Here is a 12,577-nt window from a genome sequence, read left to right as displayed (position 1 = left end):
AGAGCGATGTAGTACTACGTCGCTAGCCTGTGAGGGTCTAGGGAGCGAGCGTGAGCCCCCGGAGGCGCGCTCCCACTCCCGCGCGGTCACGGACCCCCCCCCCCGCGCGTTTGAACGGCGGACCCGATGTCCGCCGGTCACTCGCGATCGTCGGTGCAGAGGGAGAAAGGCAGGGGGCTGATGTAAACAAGCCGCCTGTCATTCTCCCCTGTGTAGGAATAGTGATCATACGGTTCTACTATGTAGGACCGTTGATCACTGTTCCTACACCTCAAGCCACAGTCAATCACAGTTAGAATCACGCCCATAGGGACACACATAACCCCTCCCTCTCAAAAAAAAGTTAACCCCTTCACTGCCAGTGTAATTTTACAGTAACAGTGCATATGTATAGCACTGATTACTGTAGAAATGTCACTGGTAACCCCAAAAGTGTCAAAAATGTCAGTCAAGGGTCCGATTTGTCGGCCGCAATACCGCCAAAAAAATCGCAGATCGCCGCCATTACGCATTAAAAAAAACAACAAAAATGACAAAAATCTTTTCCTTTGTTAGTAAACGCGATAACTTTTGTGCAAACCAATCAAAATACGCTTTTTGCAATTTTTTTTTACCAAACATATGTAGCATAAAACAAATTGGCCGAAAATGTTAAAAAATGTTGATTTTTACATTTTTTTGGGGGGGAATTTCATATAAAAAAATGTGAAAAATATTGTTATTTTTGCAAAATGTACGCTCTTTTTTTGTTTATAGCGCAAAAAGTAAAAATCGCACAGGTGATCAAATACCACCAAAAGAAAGCTCTGTTTGTGGGAAAAAAAGGACGCCAAATTTGTTTAGATACAGCGTCGCACGACCGCGCAATTCTCCGTTAAAACAATGCAGTGCCGAATCGCAAAATAGGCCCTGGTCAGGAAGGGGGTAAAATCTTCCGGGGCTTAAGTGGTTAACTTACAGCCTGTGATTGGAGAGTAAAGAAGAAGCAGCAGACTAACAAGATCATCTCTCTATCACTCTGCTCTTTCCACCAACCAGCATGCACCTTGTTAGAACATTGGCACTGCAGCGCAACTGGTTGGTTTTTTGTGCTGCTTCTACCCCTGAGCACAAGCAGATGATACCAGATCAGATTCAGTTACTTGCAGGACTTTCAATTAATTAACAATATATTAATAAACAAAAAGGTACAATAATTTGTGTCTTTTATATCTGCCTATAGGTGATCTTTAATGTTGGCTGCTCAAACAACTGCTGAGCATTTATGGCTTGTTTAGATGGTTGGCAATCTACTGATATATTCATTTTCACTTTCTACTGTTAAGCTATTTTTAATATGGGAAAACCAAGACGCCTGTAACATGTTGATGAGTCGAGAGCGGTGGGTAGCTGGTGATGGCTCTGTCTCCTTTGCTGAGGGTTTCGGTTAGAGGAGCTCTCTGACCGAGTCATATAGCTGTAACCAAGGAGCTCAGTTGAGGCTTCAGCCTGCTACTATTTACAGTGTTACAGTGATTCCCTCTCTGAAAGGTCTCTTTCCCTCTACTATCAGCACTGCTGTTCCTGAAGGCCGGCTTCAACTTTAGAAACAAGAAAGGCGTGTGAGGAAATATGAAGAAGTCAAGTAAGAGATTACATATTTCTAACTTTTCGAGGTGGGAACACATTTTGGATAGTGCTAAGCTTCTGCAACATAAAAGATAGCAGGTGTCTTGGCTAAGGACATGCTGTGTAAGCTACTGTAAGCATATGTTTCGCCAGCACGTCCAGTATGTAAATCTACTCAATGAATTATTCCATTGTGCTTTATAAATCTTCTATGACAGATGGAAGAAACTTAGCCACAGTTTATTACGTTCTTGCAGCCGGGCAAAACATTCCACTTAAAAGTTGATTTTTTTTTTGCTTTAAATGTCTTTTATTTGTGATGCAAAGTGGGAATATATTTTACTGTGTTATAAGGCAAACATTTTCTTTTTATTAAAGCATGGGGAATTTCCAGGATGGGGGGCTATTATTCAATGCAACAATTTGGATTTCACATTCAAAATTATCACATTACTAGGGCAAGTTTCAGGATATTTAACATAGCCTGGGATGATGGCTATGGGCGCAGTACCTCAACTGTAACTTTCTTTGCTTAGGACTCCTACACACGATCCGAAAATCGTATGACAGATTGTCTGTTTTTTTTTGCATGTCTCATATCGAAAATGAAGAGTTAACTAAAGTGATGAAAATTCTCATACGACAGATTAAAAATCCAGAAGTGATGTAATGTTTGTAGTATATTTTTATTGTATATTTGGACAACAACTGTACCGATTAAATGAAAAACGTGTGATCTGGTATGGTACGAGAAACATTTTTGTGCTGGCCAGATCGGATAATATTGCATGAACTATCGTGATTGGCTCTCGAAAGCTCTGTACTAAAGATCAGATTATTGTATGATCGCTTCTAAAGCAGTATTTTTTTGTACAGGCCATTAAGGCCCGTACACACGATAAGAAAATCTGTAGGGAAAATTCGTCCGACGACCGATCTGCCGATTTTCGGATTGTTAGTATGGTGCTTTCAACAGCCAACTCCGACTTTTCAGATGACAAAATCCTGATGTGCAGGCTATATAATTTTTGTCGTCCGTAATACAACGTCCGATTTTCGTCTCATTAGTACAGATTTCGATGGAAAAAAATCTTAAGAGCAAGACTAGGCATGCTCAGAGACGAAAGAACACATACAAAGCAATCCAACACATGACATCACTTCTGAAGTAGAATTCTGTCATACGGGAAAATTTGTATGAAAAAAACCTCTTCACTTTCCACATCAGACTAGCATGCCACAAAAAACGGACGACAGATCGTTCGATAATCTTATCGTGTGTACGGGGCTTAAGTCTGAATCCTGGAGGAAAGAGATCTAAACAGTGCACATGGACGTATTCATCTGCTGGGCTGCTGGGCTATACCCCTGCAGTTGCCAGAATACCTGAACAGCAGCTACATTTATTTGTATGTAGCCACTGTTCAGACAAAAATATTTTGGAAAATATTGATCGAACAATCAACTTTTTTTGAGTGGTTGCCAGCAGGGAAGCCGATCCACCGGGCTGGCGGCAGCGATTGCCGCCGGGCACCTGCAATCACTCCCCGGGAAGAGAGAATGGCAGTCTGCTGTTGTAAACACAGCAGACCGTTGTTCTCTCTTGAATGAACACAGAGCGCCTGTGTTCCTCCTATTTAGGATCACAGGTCTCTGTGTTGATTTCACAAGTCCATCCCACTCACAGTTAGAAAACACCCCCTAGGTTCACATTTAACCCTTTGAACGCCCCTGGGTTAACCCCCTTCCCTGCCAGTGTTATTATTACAGTAACAGTGTATATTTTTAGCACTGATTACTGTAGTAATGTCACTGGTCTCCCCCCTCGAAAGTGTAAAAAATGTCAGTTAGGGGTCTGATCTGTCCACTGCAATGTCGCAGTCCCGCTAAAAATCACTGATCGCCGCCATTACTAGTAAAAAAAAAAAAATAAATGAAAATGACATAAATCTTTCCCCTAGTTTGTAGACACGATAACTTTTTCGCAAACCAATCAAAATACGCTTATTGGCATTTTTTTGCCAAAAATATGTGGCAAAATACAAATTGGCCTAACATGATGAAAAAATTTGATTTTTTATTTTTTTTTTTATTGGGAATGTTATATTGCAGAAAGTGAAAATTATTAGGGTTTTTTTTCAGAATTTTCGCTCTTTTTTTGTTTAGAGCGCAAAAAATAAAAATCGCAAAGGTGATTAAATACCACCAAAAGAAAGCTCTATTTGTGGGGAAAAAAGGACACCAATTTTATCTGGGTACAGTGTACAGTGACCGCACAATTGTCCGTTAATGTAACGCAGTGCCGAATCGCAAAAAATGGCCTGGTCATTAAGGGGGAAAATCTTCCGGTTCAGAAGTGGTTAATCTTAGGTCTCTAAGGCCCCTTGCACACGATACTACCGTTTGAGCATTTACTTTTTCAAAGGTTTTTATGTATGTATTTGCGCGTATTTATGCGCATATTTGCTTGAATGTGTGAAAACTCATTCTCACATTCTTGTTCTGGACATTACATGTAATTGGGCACATTTGTGCGCATTCACATGTAGTTGCATGCATTTGCGCGCATAAGGCGTAAATTACTGACCAAAAAAGCTGATTTTTCTATTTATTTATTTTTGTGTGCATAGGCACATTACAATAATGGGCTGTGTTTTAGCTCAGTAAGAAAAAAAAGCTGTACTGAGCTTTTTCAAGACTAGCGGTCATACAATTAACTTGAATAAGAAGTGTTTCAATCCTAAAGGGTAAGGGGTTCTTTACTGTTAGAGCTGTAAGAATGTGTAACTTCCTTTCACAGCTGATGGTGTCAGCAGAGAATGTAGATAAATTAAAAAAATAAATAGTAAATTTGTTTCTTAGCAAATGCAATGTACAGGGATATGGAAGTCACACACACACGCAAAAATGATAAAGGTGCTATTGCACATTTCTTATGTACAGTACATTGGGTTGTATTAAACATGCTATGTTTTATACACCCTAATGTGTCTTTCAAACAGGTCAGTGAAAGGAAAACACAATTTTTGCTTAAAACACTATAACTGCTGGATGGACAAGTCATAGTTTACACGGCTGTTGAAGATAAAATCTTTGTCTAGTTCTTCTCAAATCCTAGGTGTGATAGTACAGGTATGGCAAGTATTTGCAATATGTTCACACAACGTTTCCAAAGTTTTCTATAAAGCTGTTTCCTTCTCTGGGGCTAACCAGGAAATTTATTTTTATGAATCGAGGTAGTTTAAGAGGATTGGTTGATTTCAGCAGTAAATTCTGGCTGCTTTGTACTTGCTGTTGAGGTTGTTTAGATTGGTGTTTGGCTATTATCTTGCTCTGCAATGGTTGCGATGCGTTCCATCATAGAAACATCTTGATTTGGTGTTTGAAGACTCTTCATTTGGAATTGTATTGGAGTGCTTGTAATTTGTTGGTAACCAACAATGCCTAGAAAAGGTGCAAACAAGGTTGTTGTTTTTTTTTTAACACAAAGCAATATGAATGCTCGTCATGTATTCCAGAGCACTAACTCATTCACTACAATAATAATAGCAGAAGAACGCACTTGTGTGCATTTTCTGGGGCCCCATTCACACCTCAGCATTTAGTAGCTCGAAGCACCAAAACGTTGGAGAAGAAAAAAATTAATTATTCTCTATGGAGTTGGTTCACATCACTCCCAGTTGCCTAAAACCAAATGCCTGAAGCTCAAAAAAGTTTTGGAGATTTTTGGTAGCTCAAATTGGGCAGATCTGCATGTTTTTGTCATGTTTTGAATCCAATAAAAATGTATTGAAATGCCTGTTTTTGTGTGCTTCTACGCGTTTTGTCGTGCTTTTTTTTAGTGATTTTTCTGCTTAAATACTAAAATGTAAAAGAGAATTAATATGTATTAATATGTGAATAAATAAATGTAAAATAAATAAACAAACAACGAAAAATCATCAAAAATAAATAATAAATAAAAAAATAAACATTAATATAACAAATTAATAATAATAATATTAAAAATAACATCATAATAGGCACCCAAACAAATAATAATAATAATATAAATAATAATAATATTTAATATTATTGTTATTATTATTAATAATAATAATATAAATATAATTTATTATTTTATTATTATTATTATTATTATTATTATTATTATTATTATTATTAATAATAATAATAATAAGCATAATAATAATTTATTTATTTATTTTGTGTTAGGGTTAAGGCACATGTGTTAAACACAAAGCACATGAAAAAATAAAAAATAAAAACACACACATCTGGCACAGCAGGCCATTTCATGTGGCCTTCACACCCAGAGCTTTTTATTTAGCCAGAGGTGGTGGTGGTGGAACCCTAAACTCCCCACTCTGTGCACAGGGTGCCCCTGAACCCTGCACTGTACAAAGTGCACATCCCTGAACTTCGCGCATAGCGCATTTATTGCCCCTTTAAAATATTCCCACTATTGCTGCAATTTGGTCACCCCCACCGTTCAATGTGGTTCGGTGTGGTTGAGTTCCTGCACCTATTCTCTGAGAAAAAAAACATTGGATAAATTTATATAGTCTTACAGATACACCCAGCCTTTTGAGGGCAACCCTAATACTGTTGTGGTCCACAATGAAATAGAGTTTTATAAACCTGGGTTAGGGTGTCTATTTGTTATTTTTATTATTATTATTATTATTATTATTATTATTAATATTAATAATAATATTACTTTATTTTTTAAAAGGTTAGGGGTTAAGGTTAGGGGTTAATTATTTATTTATTAATAACTAGTATTTATTTATTATATTTATTTATGCTTTTTTATTTGCGTGTTTATTTTACATTTATTTATTCATTTATTATTATTAGTAGCAGTGGTAGTAGTAGTAGTAGTATTAACGCCTTAACCCTAACAAAATAAATAAATAAGACAATAAATAAAATATTAATTCCTAACACAAACCCTAACCTAACCTTAACTCTAACCCCTTACCCTAACAAAAATAAATAAAGTAAATAATAGTAGCTAAAAAAAGACATAAAAGCTGATGGAAAAGATAAAAAAGCTGAAAAATGATGCAGCAGATGATAGTTTTTTTCTATTAGCTAATAAAAAAAAAACACCAAAGCTCAAAAACGCTGCATTAAAATGCTCCAGGGCTTGTTTGAAAGCTGTTTGGTTTTTAATAATGCTGTTTGTGTAGATATGTAGCACTTCTCTTGGGATGGTGTGAAATTACTCCCTAAGCATTGTGGCAAGCTAACATTGTCCTCTCAGGGTCTGGTTCTTGATGTATGGCGAAGATAAAAAAAAAAGCTGCACACAAGTAAATTTAGTTTTTTTTTTATCTATTATTGCGGAACTCAAATATATGAGAGTAGAATTATGGGTTGCAGGATGCTCAAAAAAGCACAAAAAGTAGGGGAAGTATTCTGCTAGACAGAAGTAATTGAAGGCCTTTAAGTCCAGCCTCCTAATATATGTTGGCCCCATGAGAGTAGCCAGGCAGATCTCTGGCTGTGTAAAAGCAATTACAGTCTTTCTTCGGTTGTAGTGGATCTCCCGCTAATAAATCTGTCTCTTTACCATTTTTAGAGCAGGCAAAGATACTTTGATCGGTGAGCAACAAATCATTTTTATAATGTCCAATAGTAGCCTCGACCCAGCTGCTCTGTGAAACTCTTCAGCAATAAGATTCTTTGCAAACCCAGCTACCTACAGATATCACCTCTAGCAGGCAGTTAAAGTCCTTGGCCTCTGGCACGTACCCCAAGCTAAGTCAAAGCTCAAGTAGAGATCCTTCTAAACACACAACCTTGTCAGGCAAAAGCCCCAGAGGTAAGTAACATTCATTGGTGCCTCACTGAGTGTTGGGTCAGATAAATATTCATCACTCACTGATTGTCCTTTCCATTCTGGTCACTGGAGCCTTTTACACAGTAACAGACAGAAGCAATAAACCCTACTGAGCCTAGGGAAGACCTGCAGAACCCAGAAAATATAAATAATGCTTAGATTGATTACATCATAGCAAGAAACACACTAAAGTACAAGCATACAAAAAAGAATAGGGAGGGAGAAGCGGGGTCAGAGGGGAGTGCCTCAGGTATTTCCCTGTAAAAAGTTTAGAACACACAGGTGGCAGTAAAATGCCGTGTGTTGGAAGGATTTAAAAATCCGACCTGGGGATCCGACCCGGGAAGAGCTATTAGTTCTATCCGGCAAGGAGTGATCCACAGGGAAGGGCACAGGAGTGAATGAAATAGTGTGAGGTGTTTGGACAAAGAGTGAGTAAGTGAGTATTGAGAGTGGGCTGCGGGAGTGTTGGGTTTTTTTTTTTTTTTCTTTTTCTATCTCCCCCCCCTACCCCCCTCATAAGCCTCCGCTTACGGAGGGTACGTTTATAGCTGTAAATGGAGGATATAAAGATTGTTTCAATTAATGTAAAGGGCCTAAATACGCCCGAAAAAAGGCGAATATTAATATCAGAACTTAAAAGAGTGAAGGCGAATATAGCGTTTATACAGGAGACGCACTTTAGATCGGAAAATTTACCTTATTTAAAAAATAATGCATTTCCATATATATACCATTCAACATACATACAGTCAAAGTCAAGAGGGGTATCAATATTAATTGATAGTAAGACTCCTTGGCAGCTGGAGGAGAAGCTTTGTGACGACAGTGGTAGATTTCTATTCTTAAAAGGGAAAATAGGAGAAATGCAGATGACACTGGCAACTCTATACTCTCCCAATAAGCAACAAGATAGATTTGTTGCCAAAACATTGAAGGCACTCAGAGAATTTACTCAAGGCCAATTGATATTGGGAGGAGACTTCAACACACCACTGTCTCCACTGGTAGATGCCTCCAGATCCAAGCCTACCTCCTCTGTAGGGATGTGTCGGCGGATGAGGAAGAACATACATATGGAACAATTGATAGATGTCTGGCGCCTCCAGCATCCAACTGAAAAGGAGTACACATTTTTTTCGTACCCGCACGGGACTTACTCGAGAATAGATTTTTTCCTAGTACCACATGCCCATCTCCTGGCGGTAAAACACACCGACATCGATAACATCTCATGGTCAGACCATGCAATGGTGTCGATGATCTATAATATCTCCACAGTTAAATCAACTAAACAAATATTCTGGAAATTAAATGAAAGTCTGTTACAGATAGAGGATATAAGGTCAGAGGTACAAAAAGAACTTAAGGATTACTTTGATCTTAATGATCTACCCGGCTGTGCGATAAGCACATTATGGGAAGCACATAAATCAGTGATAAGAGGAATTCTAATTAAGCATGGTGCAAGACTAAAAAGGGAAAGGAATAAACAATTATTAGCATTACTAGAGAAACTTAAAATATTGGAAACAGAACACAAAAAAAGAAAGGAAAATATAGTAGAAGGGGAGTTGACTCTGGTAAGAAAGCAAATACGCGACTTAATGCATTTCAAAGCCAAAGCCGCGATTCAAATATCAAAGAAAACCATGTATGAATCAGGGAACAAATGTGGAAAAGTTCTAGCAAGATCGGTCCATATTCAAAAAGTAAGATCCTATATCCCACAAATTGTCTCTCCAGAAGGAGTTAAAAAAATACTGCCGGATCAAATAACGGAAGAATTTAGGAATTTTTACTCATTGCTATATAATTTGCCGGAAATAGGAAAATCGCAAAAGGAAATGGATGATTATATGGTACAATCAGGATTACCGAAGCTTTCTGAGGAAGATAAAGAGAACCTGGAAAGGCATATCTCACAGAAGGAAATAGAACAGATTATAAAATGTATGAAAAGTGGCAAAGCGCCAGGCCCAGATGGCTTGACACCATAGTATTTCCATGTATTGGCCCCCATTTTGGGGCCATACATGGAGAGACTGTTTAATGAGAGAGGCCCAGAGGGGACGTTTTCCAGGGATACATTAACAGCTTATATAACATTAATATTGAAAGAGGGTAAAGACCCTTCGAACTGTGGAAGTTATAGGCCCATTTCGCTCTTGAATACGGACTTAAAAATTTTTACAAAAATCTTAGCGGTAAGGATGGCAAAGGTACTCCCTAAAATAATACACTTAGATCAAGTGGGCTTCTTGGCCGCGAGGGAAGCAAAAGACAGCACTACAAGATTCCTTAATTTAATTCATATAGTTACCAAAGCAGAAACACCCTGCATCATACTGAGCACCGACGCAGAAAAGGCCTTTGACAGAGTTGAATGGACCTTTATGCAGTTGGTGCTCAAGTATATAGGAGTAGGCGAAATAATGCGGGAAAGAATACTTAGGGTTTACTCTAACCCGACCGCAAGAGTAAAGGCAAATGGGGTGTTGTCGGAACCCTTGAATATAAAAAATGGCACAAGACAGGGGTGTCCATTATCCCCCCTGTTATTTGTGCTGACACTAGAACCTCTCCTGAATAAAGTCCGATTGAATCAGGATATAAAAGGAGTCATGGTAGGTAAGCAACAATATAAGACTGCAGCATACGCAGATGATTTATTGTTCACATTTATAGAACCAGAAATATCGCTGCCAGTACTCCTAGAGGAAATTAAACAATACGGAGTATTATCAAATTTTAAAATAAACTATAGGAAATCTGAAGCAATGGGTGTGGGAATATCAAAAGCAAAAAAGGACAGAATAAAGAGCAATTTTGGATTCTCATGGGTGGAGAAAGCAGTGAAATATCTAGGGACTTACATATCCGCAAATTTAGCCCAGATCTATGAACTGAATTTCACCCCCCTGATTGGGGAGACAAAGAAAATTCTGGAACAATGGAGGGGAGGCCTTCAGTCATGGTTTGGAAGAGGAAATTTAATTAAAATGAATATCCTGCCGAAATATTTATATATTATGAGAGCGCTACCAGTCAAAATCCCTAATAGTTTCTTTAAAACAGTGCAGGGTGTGTTGGGTGGATACATCTGGGCGGGTAAAAAACCACGTATAGCACGTAACACCCTAACACTTCCCATGGATTAGGTGTACCCGTCCTGCGCAGATACTACCATGCCATCCATTTAAATAGAATATTGGACTGGTGGCAACATCGGGAAACGAAAAGATGGGTCCAATTGGAACAAGCACAAACGATGGTCTCACTAAAGAGAGCAATCTGGTGCTATAAGACACTCCCTAAACCCTTGAAGATACACCCCTTGATGGGGAACACAATAAGAATAGGGTTTCAACAGACAATGAGACAAAACCTAACTTCAACAGAATCCCCATTTTATCCGATCCTGGGAAACCCCAAATTCCCACCAGGCTTAGAGAGACAGCACTTTAAAAAACTATGGGAAACAGGCCAAGATGGTATTAAAACTTTCGCGAGCCAGCAGGTGTGGCCGTCAATCAGAAGACTAACAGATGAGGAGGGACCATATAGGCTACTCCTATGGGAGGCACTTCAATTGCGACACTTCTTGGAGTCGCTGCCGGAGCCGAGAAAATTTAAGAAACCACTGACACATTTCGAAAAACTATGTGAGAAAATAGGAGGTATAGATCGCCCACTATCCATTTTATATAAAATGTTAAACATTCCATTGGACCAACCGAATTTGAAATGGTTGGAAAAATGAAAGGTGGATCTAAATATTGATATAACAGACACACAGAAACAGAGGATGTTCAGGGCAATATTTAGACCAACTAAATGCACTAAAATTCAGGAAATAAATTATAAAATCCTGACTAGGTGGTATAATACACCAGACAAGCTGCATAGGTTGTACATCCAAGAATCAGATAGGTGCTGGAGATGTGGAGAAGGGGAAGGCACAATATATCACATCTTCTGGAACTGCCCAGAGATAAAGACATTTTGGCTAGAGATTGGTGATATAGTCCAAAAAGTAACAGACTTTAAAATTGAGGGAGAAGCCGCCTTTTGTCTCTTACAGATAGCAGGGCAGGCAGAGAGGAAATACATAAGATCAGTACTGCCACACATGATGAATGCTGCAAGAGCATGCATTCCCCAACATTGGAGAAAAAGACAAGCCCCTTCTGTGTTTCAGTGGATAAGAAAATTAGAACACATTAATAAAATAGAGGATCTTGTGCTCTCCTCACAACATAAACAAGAACAATATAAAAAGACATGGGGAACATGGAACTTATTTATATCTTCAGAGGCGGGCAAACAATTGTGGGCACCATCATCTCAGAACACGGAAGTTACGTGAGAGGGAAGGCGTCCTCTACTCTTTTGAGGGGGGAGGAGAACTACCTTGAATGTTCCCCTCTGGGGGTTTTTTTTTTTTTTCCCTCTTTTTGTTGTTTTTGGTTTGGTTTTTTGTTTGTTGTGGGGTATGTGTAGTGTTTGACAGCGAGTATGAATGAGGGGTGAATGGGGGAATGGGTGGGGTATTATAGAAAAGTGGAGGGTTAAGGAAGGGAATGAACAGATAGGAAGAAGAAGGGGGAATAAGGCAAGATCCGAAGCTAAGGGTCATTTAAATCAAAAAGCATAACGAAGTAAAGGGAGGTAAGGATTGAACGAGTAGCAATAGAGAAAGGGACTTGCTGTCTTAACAATATCTTGCCTTAGTTGAAGATTGGATAAATGACTATATATTAATGAACTGGAAATCTCTAGAGGATTCTAATAGACCTCAGTGATGAGAAAATTGATATGGATAATGGCTTTGTAACCCACTGATTTAATATGGTGTTGTATATGCTGTAATGATTTCTCTGAAAACGCAAAATAAAATGATAAATAAAAAAAAAAAAAAAGCACAAAAAGTAGGGGAAGTATTCTGCTAGACAGAAGTAATTGAAGGCCTTTAAGTCCAGCCTCCTAATATATGTTGGCCCCATGAGAGTAGCCAGGCAGATCTCTGGCTGTGTAAAAGCAATTACAGTCTTTCTTCTGTTGTAGTGGATCTCCCGCTAATAAATCTGTCTCTTTACCATTTTTAGAGCAGGCAAAGAT

General features: G+C 38.4%; 1 protein-coding gene across 2 annotated transcripts in view; it reads left to right on the top strand.

Moving 5' to 3' along the window:
* The first annotated feature begins 1,449 nt into the window (after nucleotides 1–1,449).
* The window catches only part of CEP85L (centrosomal protein 85L), a 347,939-nt gene continuing 336,811 nt past the window's right edge, over nucleotides 1,450–12,577 (top strand). Inside the window, exon 1 of one of the 2 annotated variants that reach the window (XM_082251204.1) lies at nucleotides 1,450–1,624. In XM_082251204.1, the coding sequence (XP_082107330.1) occupies nucleotides 1,612–1,624 (13 nt within the window). In that variant the 5' untranslated portion in view covers nucleotides 1,450–1,611. Of the gene's footprint in view, nucleotides 1,656–12,577 lie in introns of both variants that reach the window. The other variant, XM_082251206.1, reaches the window with a different exon arrangement.

The sequence above is a fragment of the Pelophylax lessonae genome (genome assembly GCF_965119305.1).
Source record: "Pelophylax lessonae genome assembly, chromosome: 3".
Classification (NCBI taxonomy): Eukaryota; Metazoa; Chordata; class Amphibia; order Anura; family Ranidae; genus Pelophylax; species Pelophylax lessonae.
The sequence above is the reverse complement of the archived record's forward strand: the minus strand, read 5'-3'. Positions and strand labels throughout refer to the sequence as shown.